The sequence below is a fragment of the Neocloeon triangulifer genome, unplaced genomic scaffold (assembly GCF_031216515.1).
Source record: "Neocloeon triangulifer isolate White Clay Creek 2 clone unplaced genomic scaffold, ASM3121651v1 ptg000012l, whole genome shotgun sequence".
NCBI classification, from domain to species: Eukaryota; Metazoa; Arthropoda; class Insecta; order Ephemeroptera; family Baetidae; genus Neocloeon; species Neocloeon triangulifer.
Genome location: NW_026775554.1, coordinates 11,667,290 through 11,687,751, shown reverse-complemented (window position 1 = coordinate 11,687,751; position 20,462 = coordinate 11,667,290). Strand labels below are relative to the sequence as shown.

Sequence of the window (20,462 nt, the reverse complement as noted above, 5' to 3'; positions counted from 1 at the left end):
TGCCGGCGATAAAAATTTAATTTCTTCCTCATTTGTGTGCGTTTGGCTGAAAAATTAATATCGACAGAGTGGCGTTTCAGCAGATCAAATATCTGTTGAGAGCAGCAGAGTTGAAGAGAGGAAAAACGATCTCTAACAAAGATCTGCGGTTTGAATTGCTACTGTCACGATCAGACTCAGAGGATGGAATTTATTGATATTTTTTATGTTGCAGTAAAAAGCACTGTTTTTCTATGTACTTCACCTTTTTTTATGAAAAACAATCATTACAAAAATAAATGGTTTCTCCTAGTAACTCTAGAGACCCACAGTAAGAAGAACCACAGCGCAATTGGATATTTATTACATAATTCTAGGGGGAAAAATAATTGAAACAATAAGCTACATTCTGAGTTATTCAGATTGGTCAAAGTCATAATTAACTTAATTAAGTTATCCCTCACATAAATAAACGTAAATATACTTTATGAATTTCAGCCACATTTGCCCTGCCGATTTTTGGTAAGAAATAAAATTTTCTCAGAAAACCATTAGATAAATACTTTGTCCCTGCAGTTAGCAGCTACTTTTGAGCAACGCCTTTTTATACAAAACTTGACACTTTCAGAGAAACAATTATCAGCCTGGGCGAGGTTAAAAAATAAAATACAGACTGTGAACACGAAAGTGCCGCCAGTTTTTCTTACTAGAGCCACAAATTCGCCGAGAGGGATCAAAGCAGCTCGACGTGATTAAAATATTAACGACTCTAGCCAGCGGTTTCCATTGCATTCGCTGTCGAGATTTGAGGTGGCGATTAGCGGCCGTGGTGTTTCGTTTCGCCCTCCTCCGATTTTCCAATGCACGGGGTCGGAATTAAGTGGTGCGAGTGTGTGCCTGCAGGGGCCATTTGCGAGAGAGAAACAAGGTTGCTCGGAATGCACAACACGCACCACGAGCGCGCCTGAGGACAAATGAAAATCGTGATTCTTGGCCCGCGCGCACTAGAAAATGTTAATGAGCGTTATTGTTTTCGTGACCCCGCGCCCTTACTTTCCCACACACCAGACAATAAATTCTGGGGGATATATAGAGAAAGCAAAGCCTGCAGCGCTCGCTTGGAAATTGGAAAACATGAGGGGCCACACATTTTAATGGCCTCTTCACAAGCGATTTTTCTGTATAGAAGGCTTTTTAAATTTTTAGATACAGAGACTTAACTCTTTAATCTCCACAAGGAAAAATAAAATGTAAGCTAATCCAGCTTAGCAGTTAATGACCTGCCTGATAACTCTTTGAAAAGAGGAAAATTGAGAAATATTTTTCATCTCGTGAAAATTTAGATGAGAAGCTTTCTTTATTTTCAAATAATTCCTGAATTTCTTAAATTGATACAGTTTTAAGAAAATAAAATGGCAAAACTTGAAAAACATTAAATTGAACTTTGAATCGTTTAGTTTTTGCGGCACTTGAGAAGGATTAAAAGTTCTACACAAGAAAAATGTTGCAAATTTTGCCAAGACTAAAATATTATATTTTTGGCAAGGTATGATTACACTTTAATCTGAGATTATTGTGGCTTTACAGTCATTCAAAATTACAAAAAACTTTATAACATTATAAACGAGTTATTAAATAAAATAAATTTAAGGCGAACCTAAGATATCCGTTGAATTTATTTGTATGTAGTTGTGGATTTTGAATTTTTATTTGGCGGGTGGGAGTCGTAAAGTGCGATGATGATCACGGTCCTCGTAATATCAAGGCTCATTATCAAGTCGTAAAAAACTTCCGAGACTAAAATCCACCAGCCGAGGCCAATTTAACAACCGCTTTTTCCTCTTGGGTTGCGCAAATAAAAAGAAGCCAAGGGCCGGCGATCGCAGGCGGAATTATTTCTGTCATCACGGCGGCCGCGCCGGCAGTTGCTCGGCCAATGAGGGTCGCGTGAGTTTGACAATTTGCCTATGGCACCCATCAAAAATAAATAGGCGGTGCGCGCCGGCCGGCCGAAGTTCGCAGCAGTGCTTAATTCGCAGACTCGCTCGAGCCAACAACTGCTGGGAAAAAGTTTAACAGTGAAGTTGTTGGCACGCAACACGCTCCAAGCAACGCGACTGGGTGGGGGTGCAGATATAATATTGTATGAATGCACGAGGCGTTCATTAGAGCCTGCTTAATAATTTAGAGCCGTCATCACTCGCCACCGGTGGGCTCCGAGCGGCGAGAGACAATGCGATGAAAAATTAACTCGCCGCTCCAGCGCGAAAGCGTAATAAAAAATCAACTCTTTTTGTCTCTGGAAAGAGTGGAAGTGAAAAATACATGAATGCTTTTCAAATATGTGCACGCGAACAAATCCTCTGTGATAAATTTACGCAAGACGTGCTTTGTATTTTTTTCAGGGAGCGAAAAATATAGCATAATAATATTGAAAATTTTATTCGCGTAGGGAAGAGAGAAAATATTTTTTAATTTTTAAGTTTTCTGCAACATTCTGTACAGAAAAACTTTTGCAATTCGGTGCTAAAAATAAAATATTGATTCTTTTCAATTAAATTTGATTATGAAAGTAATTTTGAAAGTTTTTTTTACGATTTTGTAATAAATAAAATAAATTTAATTTAACAAGAATAAAAACTTTCTCAACCGAGGCTCACTGCGGCGGATAGGGTCTTTTTGATCTCGGAAGTTTTAGCAAAATTCTAACAATGTGGAGAAATAAACAACAATTATTATATTGCTAAATTTTTGTGACAGAAATAACTTCACAATCACGTTAACTCTAACTTAATAATTCATGTCAAGCAGATCACGAAATCATCTGATGCGATTCAGCCTCCAGGGAGGATAAAATCCCGCGCCGATCAGTCAAGATTCACGCTCAATTTCCCAGAAACATGGCGACGAGCGACAGCCGCCCACTCGCAACACACTTTTGCTTTTTCCAGACGGAATTTGCGAGAGGGGGGAAAACGACAGGCAGAGAGTGAGATTGCTGATGAGGTGCAAACAAAGGCAGGCGTGCAATTGTTCCCGCTGGAAATTCCGGCGGCAGCAGGGCGGACTGGCGGGCGGGGGAGGCCAAACAGCAGCAGCAGCCCGTCGAGCTGCAAAACAACTTTTCTAGCCGGCATCACCGTGTGACGTGACAGCTGAATAATGTCGTTACGTCTGTCCCTAAGCACTCTCGAGCGTCGGCGGTTATTACGCTCGTTTGTACCACACGTCGGTCGGTCGGCCGGGTCGATTTTGCTGCCAGTGCAAATCGACGCTTTGGTGAAAAGGAGTCTTTTAATCTCTTTCCATTCGCCTGCGCCGCTATGCAGCCGAGACGCGCGGGTTGCGTGAATCGCAACTCGCAGGCGCTCGTCTCGGCGCAAAAATTGCTCTCCGAAGTAATTACTGTAATTATTATTGCACAGCTGCACGAGAGTGCGGTGCACGTCAGCCGGCGCAAGGACGTGTTGTTAATTAAAATTTAATCCGTTCAGCCTGCGAAACTTGCAAGTGTTTGCCTTGCTTTGGAGCGCATTGATTTATGAACAGGCTTCTCGAATAACGCGCGCGCCAGAGAGAGGGAAATTGGACGGAATTTAATTTTCGGTCTGTATTTGCATTCGGGTGGAATTCCTTTTGCAGGGGAAATTTCCATTTGTTTGCACACGGGTTTACATGAAAATGATTCAGATTGTTTCGTCTGAGAAGTGAAACGGCGCTGTTTGTTTGGCTGTAAGTGGTAAACTGAAAACGATTTCCAACAGAATTTCTCCGAGTCATGCAACAAGAAACCTCGGGTAAATCGAGTAAAGAATTGAATATATTTTGAAACGAAATACGAAAATAAGCCGATCAACAGCAACTTATATTATTTTTTCACAGTATTTTCTGTAAGTAAAAATCATTTTTAATCCCATAAATAATATCTCTCTAAGGGATTTTAATTTAAAAAAAAAAATGTATCAAACGGAACTAAAATTACATTTATTTTTAAATTAGAAAAAGCAATCATGTAAGAGATGAGATTTTCAAATTAGCTCCCCGTACAAAACCCAACACTTGTAAATTGAGCCCTTCTTTTGCTTCTTTTCCTTTTTAACACTGCGATAATTTCACTCTTCAAAAATGCACCGTTTTCACCCGCGCCACTACCCATTTTGTGTTATGGCACCTCATTTCACTAATAGCGTTCGTTCGCCGACTTGTATGTGGGTTAAGAGTGCTCTTGTAACTCGACTCTGGGTGCGATTATGGTGCAATGCTCGCGATCATATTTCGCTCGGATGCAGCGAGCGAGCTGTCGTAAATTGGAATTTGTTTTCAAGCAGCGACCGACAGACTCCTCTTCGTGTGTGTGCAAATGGGGAGCTGAGAGAAAAAGTTGGAAGTCTCGTTACCATCATAAACCTTGAGCTCGGCTATAACAAAGAAAAACCTCCTTCCAACGAATTGCAGAGCGCGTTTTTGCTGAAAGATCGCACTTTGCCGTGAATGGCAATTGATTGCCACTGCTGGTAGCAAGCAAAGTCCTTGTTCCCGTTTCCCCCCGAGCTGATACACATTATTTGAGGCGTGCTGTTGAAGCACCTCTGTTAATTAATGAAAGGGTGCAATCATGCTGCCTTACAAGAGAATATCAGCTTGTAATCAAAAGCATTCCCATGCCATATCTGACAGACAGATTAAATTTAATAAAGAAGCGGTGGAACGTTAAACAACATTGATGAACTGATGAACCGTGAATTCTGGTTATTTATTGCCATCCATGCGGAAACCAATCAAGATTTTTAATCAAAATTCAGTTCTTCGAATATAATTAAATTTATTGTATTTTCCGAATTGCCTTCTTAAAAAATGCAACAAAACAAAATTTTTTGACAATATTAATCGTTTTAACTAGATTCTAGTTTGTTATAAAATTAGCTTCTGACATTTATCTTTAAGCATTGCCCATTCGTTTAGATTTATGGTTGTAGTTGGATTTTTGTTTGCTTTATTGTAATATCTTGAACATAGTTTAGGTTCAAATAAATGTTTGTCATTAATGAATACTACTCACTTTAAAATCTATAAAATAAAATTTGAGTTTTGAATAAATTAAATTGCTGGTTTTTAATGAACAAATAATATTTCTGGCATAATATATATCATAATAAGTAAATTATCATATGAATATAAAATATTCAATAATTGTAAATCATTAACTAATATTTACGCGCAGTAAATTTCCGTATTGGCAGGAAGGTCAAATAATTTACAGAGTTGTTCCTCTCCCGGCGGCAGAACTTTGCCAGAACACCAGCATTCCTGCGTGTAAAAGCAGTTTTATTACGAGGAAATAAAGGGGGTAACTAAATTTGATCGTAAAGTTGGGCAACTCGGTATATAAAAACCACAAAGCCCCAAAAACATAAACAGACGGCGTTTCTTTTGCAGTGGCGCGCGAAACAATATTAAATCAATAGCACAGTCAACGAGACACATAAATAAGGAAAGAGCGCTGAGAGCAGGGTATGAGTGTGTCGAAAATGAAAGAAGAAAAATAAGACACAAAGGAAAAGACCTACCCGAGTGTCGACGGGTTTTTTTCTTGCTCTCCGGTGCCCTGATACAAGAAAGCTTTGGAGAATTGTGCACAAGACAATCTCCCAGTGCCGAGTGGCGCAAATCCTTATTCATAATTTAGTGCCGGTGCTGCTGGCAAGTGTAGCATGCCAGTGACCTCCACTCGCCCTGGCCGTGTACATGTCTATGTGTATAATGTGGTTTAACCCTTTTCTTTATGCGTGTTGGCCGACTCGGCCGGCCGCTCGGCGAGATGGTTTAAATAATTCATAAATTATTTACACACAACGGCCAGAAAAACGACGACGGCTCTCGACGCCCTGCCAGTGCTCTCTCTCGGCCGCCATATTTGCCGCTGCTGCGAATGTGTTGCGATGAATAATTGACGCGTTTTAGCGGCACAATTCCATTCCCACCAAGTGTACCAGCCTCAGACAATAAAATTCAACGTCCGATTCAGCGCTTGATGCGCATCTGTCAGAAATTATTCCAACCCACCGTGAACCAATTCTTCCCCAGATGTTAAAATTTAAAACTCTGTATTGCAGAGGGCGCTGTGTAATAAGAAGAAAAATAGATTTCTTCAAAATTAAGATTAAAAGTATTATCAATTATTAAAAAATTTCCTTCTTTTAAAAAAAACTTTTAATTTTTTTTATAGAAAATCACCAAATTGAAAAATTATTTTAATTTAAAAAATATTGAATTGCATATAATATTATTAGTTTGGAAAAGATAATTTGAAAATCATAATTAAAATAATTAATTAAAAATATAATTAAAAAAGCCTTTTTAATATTTTTATCAACACTGAAAGTACACTCCATTCCTTGTTAAATAATGGAGTAATTTTAAAATATCAATTTCTGATCGCTAGAATTATTATTATATTTTACCTTAAGTACAATTATGTTGGGACGAAACTAATCTATTAACGCATTGTTTGCGGTTTCGTAGTTTACCAGCCAGCGGTGTGACAAAAAGCGGCGTCCTTGAAAGGCGGCAATTTGGCCGAAAGGCGCAGCAGTACCACCAGTTTCGGCGCCCCGTGCTATGTACAAGAGGAATGCCTGCGGCGAAGAACTTTGCACGGGGCGAGTGTGTAATTAAAGTTCTGTGCGCCGCAGGTCTCGGTGCTCGATTTCTTTCGGTTGCGCGAGTTTCGGCGAGTTGTTTGTTGGCAGCGACTTCTTTCCAAGAGACGAGTCATCAATTAAGTCTCGGGAATGGAAACGTCGCGACTAGACGAAAATTCGCGAGTTTCTTTACTTTGTTGTTCAGCAAGCGTATAATGAGCAATGGGACGTCCTTTAATTAATTCATTTTCAACTCTTCATTTAGACAGTGAGAAAAAGAGTCTGCTCACACAAAAATAATTAATTATTTTAAACTTTTTTAATTTTGCGTTTTTTCCCTAAAGCATTAAATAATTGGGCCCTTGAAACCCCTTTTGTTAAAATTGGTTCTGATTCTAGATTTTTTCCAAAATGTTTATGAGCAAATTTGAGGTTTGGCAAAATCATTTTTCAACATTATTGAAGATGAGAAGCAGGATGTAGAGATATGGCCTAAGCCATTTGGCGACCGTGATGCTCCTTTCTAGCCCACCCCAGCAGCAGCAGCAGCCATTAGGTGGTATGTGTTCGCTAATTGAAATACGGTATGAACGACCTTAATTACCTCCTCCTCCGCTACCGCCTGCGCGCGCTTGGTGTCGGCTTGAGAGCCTCTTTCGTGTGCTGTTCTGCCGGCTGCATGTTGTGTAACGAACGCTGCTAGTCGTGTTTTGTAATAATAATAATCTGCCTGTTACATTTCATCCATGCTTGTATGTGCATTATTTGGGAGGGGGTCGAGGCGAGCAAGGTGTTTGCAGCAGCAGCAGCAGCGACGTTTCGCCTCGGTAAATAGCGCGAAAGGCAAAGTTTGGTTTTCGGTTAATTGGATATTGGAAATTTATTCCGGCTCCGCTGCGGGGGCTCAGTCAAGGAGAAATTAAGGCTTCGCCGAAAATAATGGAGGTCTAATTGAAAGGCATTCTCATTAAATCAAAGAAAACGCCGGAGTTAATTAAATTCTGATTTGAGGAAAAGCAAGGCTGGTATCGCAGAGAATATTCCTTAATGAAGCATGCAAAATTGTGCGAAACGCAAATTTGGTGGAAAATTATTGCACGAAACAAACTTATTCTAGCTCCTTCCCAAGAATCCAGCGATTTTCTCCCTTTTCAGAACAAATTGAGAAAAGGTCCTTCTCTGTATTTGTTTTTTCACTGTTTCCTCAATTTGCTATGTGGTGCTTCTCTTTGTATTGTATTTGATCGTATTTTCGCAGTCAACGACCTGCCGGTTCGGTTCCGTGATTTTCCAACCGCAAACTGGCAGACTTGTTTGTTGCTCTGCGCGCTGGTAAATACATTTATATATTCTGTCCGTCACGAAGGCACAAAATAAACCTCAACGTGGCCGACGGAATTATTATTCTCTCCCAAAACTTTTCTCACCAGATTTACAAGCTCAAAACAAGCATAAATTTGCTTTGAAATTAAACGAAAATCAGTTATGGCTGTTTTAAATTCCGTCGGTACCAAGTTATAGCGAAAACTTTCCGCCTTTCGTTTTGCCATGCAATTAAAGCGGCCATTGCAAATGCAGCTCGTGTAGTGAGCGAGTGAAAAACACATTTCCTAACTGTGTATTTTTATTACACGAGCAAAAGCGTTCGTCATTCAGCCGCATTTTTTCTCTCTCAAAAATCTGATAAGCACGTTCACATTCGAGGCATGACACTTTACAGCACAGCGCGTTTTTCGCCATAAATTAATTCCTCAATGAAACACGGCAGGAGTGCTTCCATAAAGCCTAGTTGGAAATTCAATCAGATCAAAGTTAGTCGACGTGGCTGCCGGGGAAAATTACTTGAAGAGCGCCGTCGTAAAATCCTTTTCGTGTAATTTCATTTCGTTGCGCCGTGCACGCGCCTGTGCCGCGCTCGCGACGCGGAATCAATCATTTTCCCAACATCTGTCCTTGCGCCTCCTCATCGGTCTTCCCGCACGGCCGGGCGCGAGAAAAAGTCGTTGCATAATTCATCCCTTTTTACGAGAGAGATTGAAGAATAGAAAATAAATAAAACAACTCATCCCTCCGCTGCGGGAATTGTTTCATAAAGGGGAAGCCTCTGATTGGCTGAAAAAAAAATTTGGTGCCTGGTAAAAAGGTTGCATACTGTGCAGGGAAATAAAAAGATTATCAACAAAAACCCTGCAGTGTTTTCCTTGTCGAGCAGGAAAACATGGTTCAACTATGTACCGTTTCCTTGTTTTTATTTTCAAAACGTTATTAAAATCGTGGAAACGCAAAAGGCTGTCTTTTGAGTTTATGATATATTAAAATTATTTACAACTCTCTGAACTTATTCTTTATTCTATTTAATGGAAAAAAGGTAAAATTTGTGATACAACAAAAATGTTTAAAAATAATTGTAACATGGATTTATAAGAAAAGTATAATAATTATCTTTAAAATTTATAACTCATTAAAAAAACATGTCATTGGAAGAAATTCTTACTAAAACCATATTTTTTTGAGCCTCATCAATTTCTATAAAAAAAATTGTGACAAATAACAGTACAACTGTTTTTTTTTTTTTTTAATCATTTAAAGTCACAATAAATTTTTTTTTTTTTGCAGTTTAAAAAAGATTTTCAATTTATTGTTGCATAATTTTTTATCAAGGGATTTCTCAAAAAACACTTCATGAATTATTTAAAAAAAAAATTCATCAGCGATAATGATATTGAGGATTGAGGCACAAAATTATATAATTTTCCTTATTTTCTTTTGAAGAAAATTCATAACGATTGTCTGCCTAAGTGGAAAATGCATGAAATACCCAGGGAGCAATGATGGGACGTATGATTTATTGCGATCGTTTAATGGCCAGGAGACAAAAGGAAATGAAAAACAGAAAGTAATGTATTCAGCACCGCCCTGCTCCCTGCCTGCCGGATTCAAATTTATGTGTACGTACGCCGGCACGAGACGTGCTCGCACAATAAACACCCCCTTTAAAGCTCCCTGCAATACTTAAAACGACGCGGCACACTTTGCAAAGGAGCAGCAGCAGCGTGTTCTTCTATTTACTTTTGCCGCGACGGCGATGCAACAACCCCCAGCACGTCGACGCGGCTTTTCTTTTTAATTTTCAGTCCGTCGTGCTGCGCTGAATTAATGAGACATTCGATTCGCTCGGCGCTTATTCTTTTTGCTAACGACGCCCTTTCTGCTCTTTCAATTGCGCGTCGGCAATAACTCTCGACGGGATAGACGACGAGAGCGAATTTATTTCACGCTGGCTCTGTACTTGGTTCGCCACGCATGAAAGAGAGCCGGCCGGAATGTGCTCTGCGCTCTCCATCGCAGCCGGATTTCTGATATTTTGTGTTTGCGATGGCAAATTTATTGCTCGAATTGCTGTCGAGTGCCGGCGAGAGGGATTCGGTGGAATGAGCGATTGAGGATTGCACCGAATGGTTTATGAAATGGCTCGGCAGTTGCGTGCTAGAAATCTTGACGAAGGAGTATGGGCGATAAAAAAAGAGAAAAAAAGAAAAATTATGTCTTTTCAAAATCTTTTTCCGACTATAAGGCGAAAACAGATTAATATGAATTGAATAGTTTTTAAATACAAGTTACTTCACCCAATGGTTAAAAAGCTGGTGAATTTATCCAGGTTGAATAAATCTCTTGAATACCTAAATTTTGACAACGGTTCTAAATAAGCTTTGCTTTTTAAAAAAGAAAACACCCTTCGCCTTCGTTGAAGATTTTTTTCAAATAAAAAACAAATGGCTCTAACATTTAATGGTCTGCAACCCGATTTCATGAGCAAGAAAAAATTTATAAAAATCAACAAAGTATAAAAACCACTTAAACAAAAAATTTAAATCTTAACAAATTCAAGTGCTAAACTATTTCATGAGCAAAACGAACTGCTCGCTGAAAATAAAATAATGGCCTAAGCTTTTTATAGCTTACAGAGCTTTTTACAAATTTCAAACTATTCCAAAACACGAAAATTTCGCAATCTTCATCTAAATAACGATTTGAATTAGAATTGCCATTACTGAAATGGCAATTGGCCTTTTCTTTTTACTAATTTTTCGAGCTCTCTGAAAGACAAATGTGCACCATCTGATGGTAACTAACTACAGTATGTAGTTAGTTTAAATTATATTTCTTTTAGATGCTGCGACAAAATTTCTGGGAAACGCTAATTGCTGCAAAACCGTTTCTCTCTTGCCAATTAAGAAATTTTCGCGCCCCGGCAGCTTCCGATCCGGGGGAAACGGCGGATTAGTTTCGCCTAATTGAACGCGAGCGAATCGTCAGTTTGAGCAGCGAAGCGGCGTCGGCGCCGCATGTTGTCCAAGTTGTAATATGGCACATAAAGCAGTTAATAAACTCGGGAGCGTCGCAGAAAAACAGCAGCTCCTCGGGAGACAAAGCGAGAGAGAGGATTAAGTGATAATAACCGACACAGAGAAAGCGGAGAGAAAATGCTCAAATAGGTTAAATGCTTGCGCTATATCCTTAATCCATCCCGAACACACACCCAAGGCCCGAGTATAATGGAATTTATGCGCCGAGGAGAGACGATAAAACGAGTCTGGTTATTTGGAATAGCGCTCGAGATAGAATCGTTCCAGCGCAGCATTAGAAATGCAAAAACGTCTGTCTACGTTCGTACTCTTTATGGCCGCGGCAGAAATTATCATTGGAGCGGGCACAAGCCAAAAGTTGAAAGTTTAAGTGCGGTACGATAACTCACTCGCTCCGCGAGAAAGGAGGAAGCGCTTTGGTTCTTTTTATTTTTTGGCTCATCTGCCGCCGTTAAATAAAATCGGCACGCAGCGACACAGCCAGATAAGAGATTAAATTGCCAACTGCGTGTAATCGCCTCTGGTATGTGCGTGTGCAAAACATTTTCTGCTTGTCACGCGCCACCATTGTGGGTCTTTTGTTTTTGGGAATGTAATGATTTATAGCTGGTAATTAAGAGTGTCGGCGTTGTTGTTATTGCTGTCCTTGTTGCTTTATTGCTGTTCCTTTTGCTGTCTCTGTGCAAAACATACAGAGAGCTTTCAATGTTTTAAATCGACCAAAATCTATCCATGAATGAAGAAACTATAAATTTTGAGGTGGATTTTAAGCTTCATATGACTTCAACTGAGCATTCTTGAGAAAAAAGAAATAAAAAAATTTAATTATTTCGTTTAAATATAATGATGCTATTCATAAATTCTTTAAACCTTCAATTCTCTCTCTATATTTTTTTTTTTAACAATGATCGCTTGAAAATTTATAATTTACTAAAATTTTGACACTTGAATGAAGCAAAAATTTAAATTTTAAACAATGGTACTGACATAAAAAATTTTAAATAATTATATTGCAATATTCATTAATCTTTGCAAAATTTAATCAAATCAAGTTAAATTATTTTTTTACATACAATTTCGCATATTTAAATTTTATGAGGCTCTCAATTCTACCAATTTTATTGAAAGATTAGTTTGGATCAAGATACATGAACCAGAGAGCGAAAATAGTTTCTTTCGTCAAGAACCCTTCTTGAGAATCAGTGGTTGTTGTTGTTGGTAGGCTAACGATATGCAAATTCCACTTTTATGCTCTTGTTTCACAAGCCAAGTCTCTGCATGAAATCCCGGGAACAAGGAAAACCACTTTGCAGCGAGCGCATAATTAATTTTCTCGGGGAAAATAAAATACTAATGCGGTCGGAGAATCAAATCTCGATTAGGATCTTGGCATAACTGTGTATGGGTGCGAGTGGATCCACTTCCTCATTACAATTTTAAATCGCAGAGGGTTATATTCATGAAGCGTGTGCATCATTACAAACTTTGGCTAACGAAGGCCCAGCAGAAAATGAATATTCACCAGAGAGCGCGGGCCGATTTCTGCCTTGCCCGTTTTCCGAACAAATAAATATTCACGGCCAGTGGATGGCTGAGCGCATCAGAAACCACCAATGTGAGATCGTTCGGTTGGTAAAAATGGCTTGGGCAGGACAAACAAATAACACACTGCTGATAAATGTGCGTCGAGCACATAATTGCCTTAATTGATTGCGTCGGAGCGGTGACGTTTTGTAAACAAATAACGATTTGCATTTGACGTGCGAGAGAAATAAATTTCCGTTTGCGTCATGAATTCCTAGACTGGTTAATAGAATATCAATTTTTTTTTATCCTACAGCGATCCGTGATAATTTTCTTGTCATTATTAAAAGCTTCCATCAGCAGTAATGCGAATGACGGAAATCTGGCAGAGATGTGAATTTAATGATTAAATTCTGCCGTCTCTTTATTTCCCCTGACGCGAAAACATGTTATGCAAAATTTGCCGCACCCGAAAATTTACCTCTTTTAAAATGCGGGCCCAAATGAAAAAAGTTTGCTCGTGATAATAAAACGGATGAATGCAAATGACACAATTTCCCCGACGCCATACTTTTAAAAGAGGAACATCTTTCTTGTCCTCCTCCTTTCTGTTTTTAATCACCCCTAAGTGGCGCTAGAACAAAATCATAGTTTAAGTCACTCGTGCGCGCGCTCTACTGCACGCTCTCGCCTAACTACTTTCTACTCAAGTTCTGCGAAAGAGGCAGAGTGAGTTGCGGGGGAGCGAGCAAACTTATACTTGCCTGCCCGCAACTTAATGGCGACTGTAACTTTTTTAAGAACCAAGTTTGCATCTGCGGCCGGTTGGGGAGACAATTCCTCGAACTCCCGGCCCGAAATTAATCATGTTTTTCCACGCAGAGGGCGGCACTTGTATTTGATCTCAGCCCCTAGGGAGCAACAGACACGCACTTTCGGGGTGAATATGGAGCGAAAGCGAGTGCGTTTGTCAGCAGGGAGAATTATAAATTCTTAGAATCAATACAGAGACTGGAAATGCTCAGTACAGAGGTTTTAATATGTAAATTTGTATTGACATATTGATAGTCTTACAATTAGGGTTGAGATCATAATGAACAAATGCATTCATGTAATGTAAAGAGCTGTCAAATATTGCTCGTTTTATTTCAATAATATGCAAGTTTGCTATCGTTGAAACTCCTAAACTGTTTTGTAAATAGATTTTTTTTTCAAAAAGATTTTATTATTTTTGCGGTTTTGATCAAAAGGTTTTCCTTTAAAAGATATAATTTTGGGCCCTAAATTTACTTATGGCTCCTGCGTTTTATTTTCTTCGGTCACAATTGACTATCTCTACCATCTCTACCGATGGATTGGAATAAAAAACTATCCACGAATTACGATCAAATTATTCCAAAATATTCACGATTCTTTTTGTCTTTACTCTAAAAAAGGAGTATTTTATTTACAAAATCAGAATGAAAAAGAATTACTGCTATAAAAGGCAGCAAAGTATAATGTGCTCGTTACATTATTTAAAAAAAAAAAAAGACGGTTCAATGCATAATTTAAATTATAAAACGGGGACATTTTCAGTAAGATGTCTGTGTTCATGAATCTTGCAAAATGGTACAAAATAATGTGAATATAAATTTGGGCACATATGAAATATTAATTCACACAACGCTTTTTCCACGTAATTTTCTGTGATTATCAGATGACTATTTTTATTTTCTCCCCAAACATTAATTAAGCTGTTCACAAGAATGTGGTTTGAGTGACATCTGATTTAATTACACTCGCCCAAGTGGAAACGTTTCGATCGCTTCCAGCACCAGTCTGACGTTGCGAATAATATCACGAATTGCGCCACAAGAGCAAACATCAACTTTTGAACTTGCCAAGTCAAAGACGGCGAGTGAGGAGGGTGAATTATTTTCACCCAAGCAAATTACTCGGCGTCGGGTACGTACGTACGGAGGTATGTGTTATTATAACAAGGGCGACGGGCCGGGACTTGCTTGCAAGCGAAAATGAAGACAAATTTGCTTTTTGTTCCATTTTCGGGCCGCACAAATATTTGCAAGGTGCTTGCGCGTCTGGTGTCATTAGGCGACATTTCAATTTGTACCTAAGCGAAGAAGTCATTCTGGCAAAAAGAAAGAAAACCGCGGCGAATGTAATTCCATGTGACGAGCGAGTCTCTTTGGCGAAAGCAATTTACGGGCGCATCTTTTATTTAGCGACCGAGTGATGCAAATGTCAATACGCCCATTAAGCTCAAAATATCACCCAGCCGCTTTCATTGTTGGCTACAAAAAAGAGGACGTTGGGCTCATTTATTTTATCTAAATGCGCGCCAGCAGCATCAGCCATTCAAAAAGCCGACGCAGGAAATTGGCACAGAGGGTTTTTGCGCACGGCAAACACTCTGCTAGCTCGCTTGTTGCGAATTAATCAGTCGCGACCGGATTCAATCCCGAGCCTTTTTACCACACTCGATCGGTTGACCGTTATTCGTTTTCCTCGAAATTTAATTAGCTCCCCACTGATTGGCCTTCTCTGAACTAGCTCGCAACACGGTTTTTCCAGGTATTGCTTAATTTACAAAACAAGTAAGCGGTTTTGTAGTCAATTTTGCATGATTGGGTTGGTTGAATAATCTAGGAATTCAATCTGGTTGGATTCCATGCTTTATTTTTGTCTAAAAATGTTTTTGGATAAAAAATATTGACCAAAAAATTTAAATATTTTTCCATAATTAACATAATAATATACTATTTTATTTTGGAAATTTTGGCCACTTAAAGGGCTGATTTCGGAGATTGAAATCAAAATTGTCCAAAAAGGTGGGTAAGTTTTTCATTCAACGTTCAGTCAAAGGCCGCGCATCAGCTCTATTATGTTGGCCAAAAAAAAAGATGTCTTCCGCCCGAGCCATAAGGCCCCATGGCTCTGACGGCAGCCGTGTACCAACATAATTTTGGGATGCGCAGCCTTTGCGTTCAGTTAAGATTTACACACAAAAATCACAAGATATTTTTTAAGTGAATAATACAGAGGACAACTAAGAATTCAACCCACATTATTCAGAACGTACTTAACTTATTCAGAATCTTTTTCCACATTCTGGCAAGGCATATTGATTGATGCTTGAAGATCCTGAAGATCCGTTTTGCATTGAATTATTGACTGCGCTAAATTTGGCGAGTGAAAGGTAAGAACAGAGTGCACAGATCATAAAAAAATACATTGCGCTCCGAGGCATTTATGGCAATATTGCACTTTTTATTACGGCCATAGCTTTCGTAATCTGGCTCTAGACGGTATATTCAATAATGGCTCACTTGCACCGTGATAAATTGCGCTCGTGGTGAAAATCGCAAAAATTGATACATTCTGCATTCATGAATTATTCACTTTGTTTAATAATTATTTTCTTGCAACCAGAAGTTTTTATTTTTTTTCACTAAAACTCGCTAGGGATTAATTTTGCAGACCCTAACCCAAAATAAACAGATGAAAACGAATGCAGCACACTCATAACAAGCACATTTATTGATTTTCTCACGTTCCGCCGCTATGGAAGCGGTTGCTGGCCGCACAAAATTAAATTGCTCCAGCGCGAACCGCACTTATATCCATAGTACTATACACTTGGATATCTTATTAACAGAGAAGCAGTCGACCTCTTCAAAAAAAAAAAAAAAATGCAAATAAAAAGTAAAAATTTATAATCAGCCCTAACACCGCTGACGCTATATTTAATCTTTTATCGCCAGTTGCGTAGTCGACAGATTAATTTCTTTTTCAGGCATCTTTAATCTACAGGCTTTGATAATAAAACGATAGTTTGAGAAAATAATGAAATTAATAATAAATATCTTTTTTAAATTAGCCTTATTTTAACTGACTTAATAACTATTTCTTTTTAGTTGTAAGCCGTACAAACAAAAACCAAATATAGATTTACTTATATTTTAAAATTACATTTTATCGTGGTTGAATTAAAAAGGCAGGCAATATGAAATATTACCAAACAATTGATCACTAAATTTAATTACATAATAAAGACATTGACCTAAAAGATAAAAATTTGCATCTTTTAGAAAATCATAAATAATATTTTCAAATTTAAAAAAAATTAAATAAAAATAAATATAATTTTTGACGATGAATTCAACCATGGCTCGTTGTTGCCACCCTCGAGAGGGTTGCACACGCAACCACGATTTAAAGGTGACGTCCTTATAAGAATAAAAAATTTATCAAATCCCCCTTTTGAAGATGAGCAGCAAATGAAATTTAAAAGAACTTCACACTTACCTTTTCTGCAAATGGGTATCCTTTTATTTACACGGCGGCAGAAGCAGAGGGTTGTGGTATTGACGTTGCACACTGTATGTATCCTACGAGAGGGTATCCACCTGGAAAACACACTGGGCTGATGGGTCGACGGCCGAAAGCGGCTGGGCTGGCGGCCGAGGGCGACGACTTGAGACACCGAACCTGAAAATCGGGCGTTCGGACAGTTTGTTGCGATTTGGAACAGCAGCTGCGGGTCGGAGAGACCACCACGTAATGGCGGTACCCAGGGTGGGGATTGGTGCTTACTTGGGGCACGTATACGTCGGTGCTCGCCTCGGCCGACGGTCGGTGGGCGGCCGACGAGGAGAACAAGTGCGTGTCCGAGTGGTCTATCTTCTATTCTGGGTTCGGACGCGATCAGCCAGACGTTGGCCAGACACAAAACTCGATCACGCCCCTCGAGTAACCTACTAAAAATAAAGTCGCACCACCAGCTCGGGGCCGCCCGCTGTCACTGAGGTGTCGAGGACCTGCACCCTCGAGCAGCCCGCGACACGCACTCGAATCACTTTCGGGGTCTGATGGCCCCAGAGGTGTCCCCCAGCTGGGTTTCGAGCGACCTGGCAGCAGTCCGTGTGTTGTGGAGTCACTTCAGACTTCACTTGCTTGCGGATCGCCACCACCGTAGCTGGATCCGTCAAATGGGGGAGTCGCGGAGAGTCAACACAAAGAGGGCTGCCGTCGAGAGGGGAGACTCGCGAGCTCTCTCCGCATGTGGGCGAGCTGCCCGCCCTCGCCGCCCGGATTCGCATGCCATCTCATGCGCCACGCGCGAATCAACCCTTTTCACAATTCTCAACGACCGGTCTCTTGATTTTTTTTTTCAGTCGTTTGAATTATTCAAATCTTTTCGTTCTTCTTGTACTTTATGGCTTTCGCACTCTATGGACCTGATAAAAGTTAACTTCGACATTTGAGTGCTCCTTTGAAGGTATGCAATCAGCTCAACACCTGCGTTGAGCAGATTGTATAAATCAGAATTTGCAGGGGATTTCATATGGAATAATATAATGTACAATGATATGCAACTATAAGGCGCAGATTTTCATACCGCTAATTTAAATTGAAGTTCGCAAACATTTTTGATGAGTGAAAACTTTAATATTTTTATTAGTGAGTATCAGTGTAATTATCACATTGTATTACTACAAGCGACTTATTGCCATTTTTTTGACACATGAAGCAACTGCATCATTTTCACCCTCTCCGAAAAGGGCCAATAGTAGAGAAAAAAATTATGTAATTTTCACAATTCCATAGATATCCAGAGTATTTACCAAACAATTTAAAAAAATGCTTTAATATAATTAAACTATAAAAAGCCATTGACATTTAATTTATTTGAGCCTATCATTTATGCGTTTTATAAATTTAACTGGTTGCACCAATTTAATATTCTTTTGGCATTAAAACAAAAAAAAATAAATAAATAAACAGCAGAAATCACTTAAAATTTTGGAAACATATTTCTGAAAAAAAAAATCACTTTATACTAGGAAAATAATGTAATCAGAATGCAGCTTTTTGGATTTTTTAATTTATTTATTTAAAGAAAATCACCTAGCTACGTTTGGACTTCTGGATGTCCTTCACTTGAAGACCTGCAACAACAAAATTAAATCATTGCTTGCGGAAATATATAATGAAAAGAAAAAGAAACACGAGAAAAGTATTGAAAAGGCAAAAGCACATGAAGCTCACGCTTTTTAACAGTTTTCCGAATTTTAGCCAAAACATGTTTGATATGGAATTAACCAATTATCTTCCAATATTTTGAAAATTAACATGGTAAACATAGAGCTTCAACTGTCTGCTGGACTTAAATTGAGTTTTTTATATCAAAAAAATATTCTTAATTTTAAAATTTTTTAAAGGAAAAAACATAAAATTCTACTACGTAAATTGAATTTGCAATAATATCATGAGGTGAGTATCAGGAAAATAGGTGCCGCGCTTTGTGATTGAAACACACACATAAGATGAGATGAACTACAATGTTATCATCTTTCGAAAATCTGACAAAGAACCCCCATCATAACCAGTGTCATCATGAGAGGAAAGCAAAGGTTGAAACTTAATTTTAGTGCAGAATATTAATTTTGCAAATACCTATTCATAATAAGTTTATTAAACCGTTTAAAAGCTCAGACCGCCCTAGACGTCTCATCAACTTTAATCAGTATCCATAAACGATGCAATAAAGTCTAGTGGTTATCATCATAGCAAGTTAACTTCTTTGACTTTTAATGATTAAAATTAAATTGGTTTGATATAAAATGACATACATAGTATTTCAATGGAGAATAAAATAAATTACAGCAACAAAAGAAGTAAGATCACACACGGCACCTATCTAAATTCCTTTATATACCTAATAATTCACTGCAAATTCCTTAAGAAAAATTTTATGATGTACATTTCCGAGTGGAACAAATTTATACTGAAAATTTTTATTCTAAATACTTAATGACATAAAAATGATCAGAAGATTTTGCTTTGATAAAGTAGCTAATTTGGTTTCCATCCATTGATCTGATCATTATTACTGCTTACGAGGGAACCCCAAATACAAAATTAACTAAGTATCATGATGAGACTTCAATATTAAGAAACTGACGATTGGCAGTTGAGATTAAGCAATAATATGCAAAGAATTATAAATTTAAGAAAGATTCTGAGAATTTAATTATTCTTACTAATTCGCTGTGCGTCCGCGTTCTTGAGCTAAATGCTATGCTTATACCAAGGATTTAGCTCAAGAACGCGGGCGCACAGCGAATTGTGAAAAATACTTTAAACAAATGAATAATTTGTAAGTAAAGTTGTACAAGGAAAAATTAGCCTTTAACAAAACTACAACAATTTAAATGCGCTATTCATTTTTTAAAAAAAAGATCAAAGAAACGTGCACTCGAAGACTAAAAAAAAATCGCATAGTGAAGTTTCTCATTGCATTACAAATTATAAATAATACCAATAAGCGACACATACCAGGTGGCAAAGACTGTCTGACTTTCTCAGCCTTTTCCTTGTCAGTGATAACAAGGGTGTAGAGAAACCTGCTGCAACGGATCTTCATCTTTGTGTTGTCCTTGTTCCTCTTAATGGTGACGGCTACAAAAATAAAAATATAACATAATCTAGACATTTGAGGCTTTCCACAATTAGCGAATAACTCACATTTAGCATCCTTTTGATTTCTGGCAATCAGCAGGAATTGCTTGATTTCCTTAATTTCCCTGGGCTGTGAAATAAATTGAAAAATTATAATTATTTCCCGTGTGTCAACAAAACCCCGACATGCTTACCATGTTGGCAGGTTCTCTGTTTTGGTTCTGAAAAAAATAAATGTAAACACGTCAGTCCAGGTTTACAACCACCGTTGCGTAGGATAAAAATTAAAGATTGTTTTGGCAATACAAAAAATGTGATTAATTCAATTTTAACTTAGATGATTGAAGATTTTTGAACAGAATTTTGAGTTTACCTCGAGATACACTTCACAAAGAAATGTCACGTGACCAAATTTTGATGAAAATGCACAATTTTACGCCATCTGTGTGGTAAGGAGAATACTATCATCTTCATGTTGCCAACATTA

At 38.4% G+C, this 20,462-nt stretch overlaps 2 protein-coding genes across 4 annotated transcripts in view; both read right to left on the bottom strand.

Moving 5' to 3' along the window:
* LOC132197094 (inactive rhomboid protein 1) overlaps window positions 1-17,524 on the bottom strand; it is a 69,044-nt gene extending 51,520 nt beyond the window's left edge. For 2 of the 3 annotated variants that reach the window (XM_059620155.1, XM_059620157.1), the window contains exon 1: window positions 16,820-17,524. The gene's annotated coding sequence lies outside the window, so the exon portion shown is untranslated. The remainder of the gene's footprint in view (window positions 1-16,819) is intronic. The other variant, XM_059620156.1, reaches the window with a different exon arrangement.
* Window positions 17,525-18,382: 858 nt separating this feature from the next.
* On the bottom strand, window positions 18,383-20,418 carry LOC132197010 (large ribosomal subunit protein eL38). The gene is made up of 5 exons (XM_059620019.1): window positions 20,349-20,418; window positions 20,170-20,196; window positions 20,042-20,105; window positions 19,853-19,975; window positions 18,383-18,462 (listed from the first exon to the last, which is right to left on the bottom strand). Exons 2-5 carry the CDS (start codon window positions 20,170-20,172, stop codon window positions 18,422-18,424), a joined length of 231 nt encoding a protein of 76 aa, XP_059476002.1. The 5' UTR covers window positions 20,173-20,196; window positions 20,349-20,418; the 3' UTR covers window positions 18,383-18,421.
* Between the last annotated feature and the right edge of the window lie 44 nt (window positions 20,419-20,462).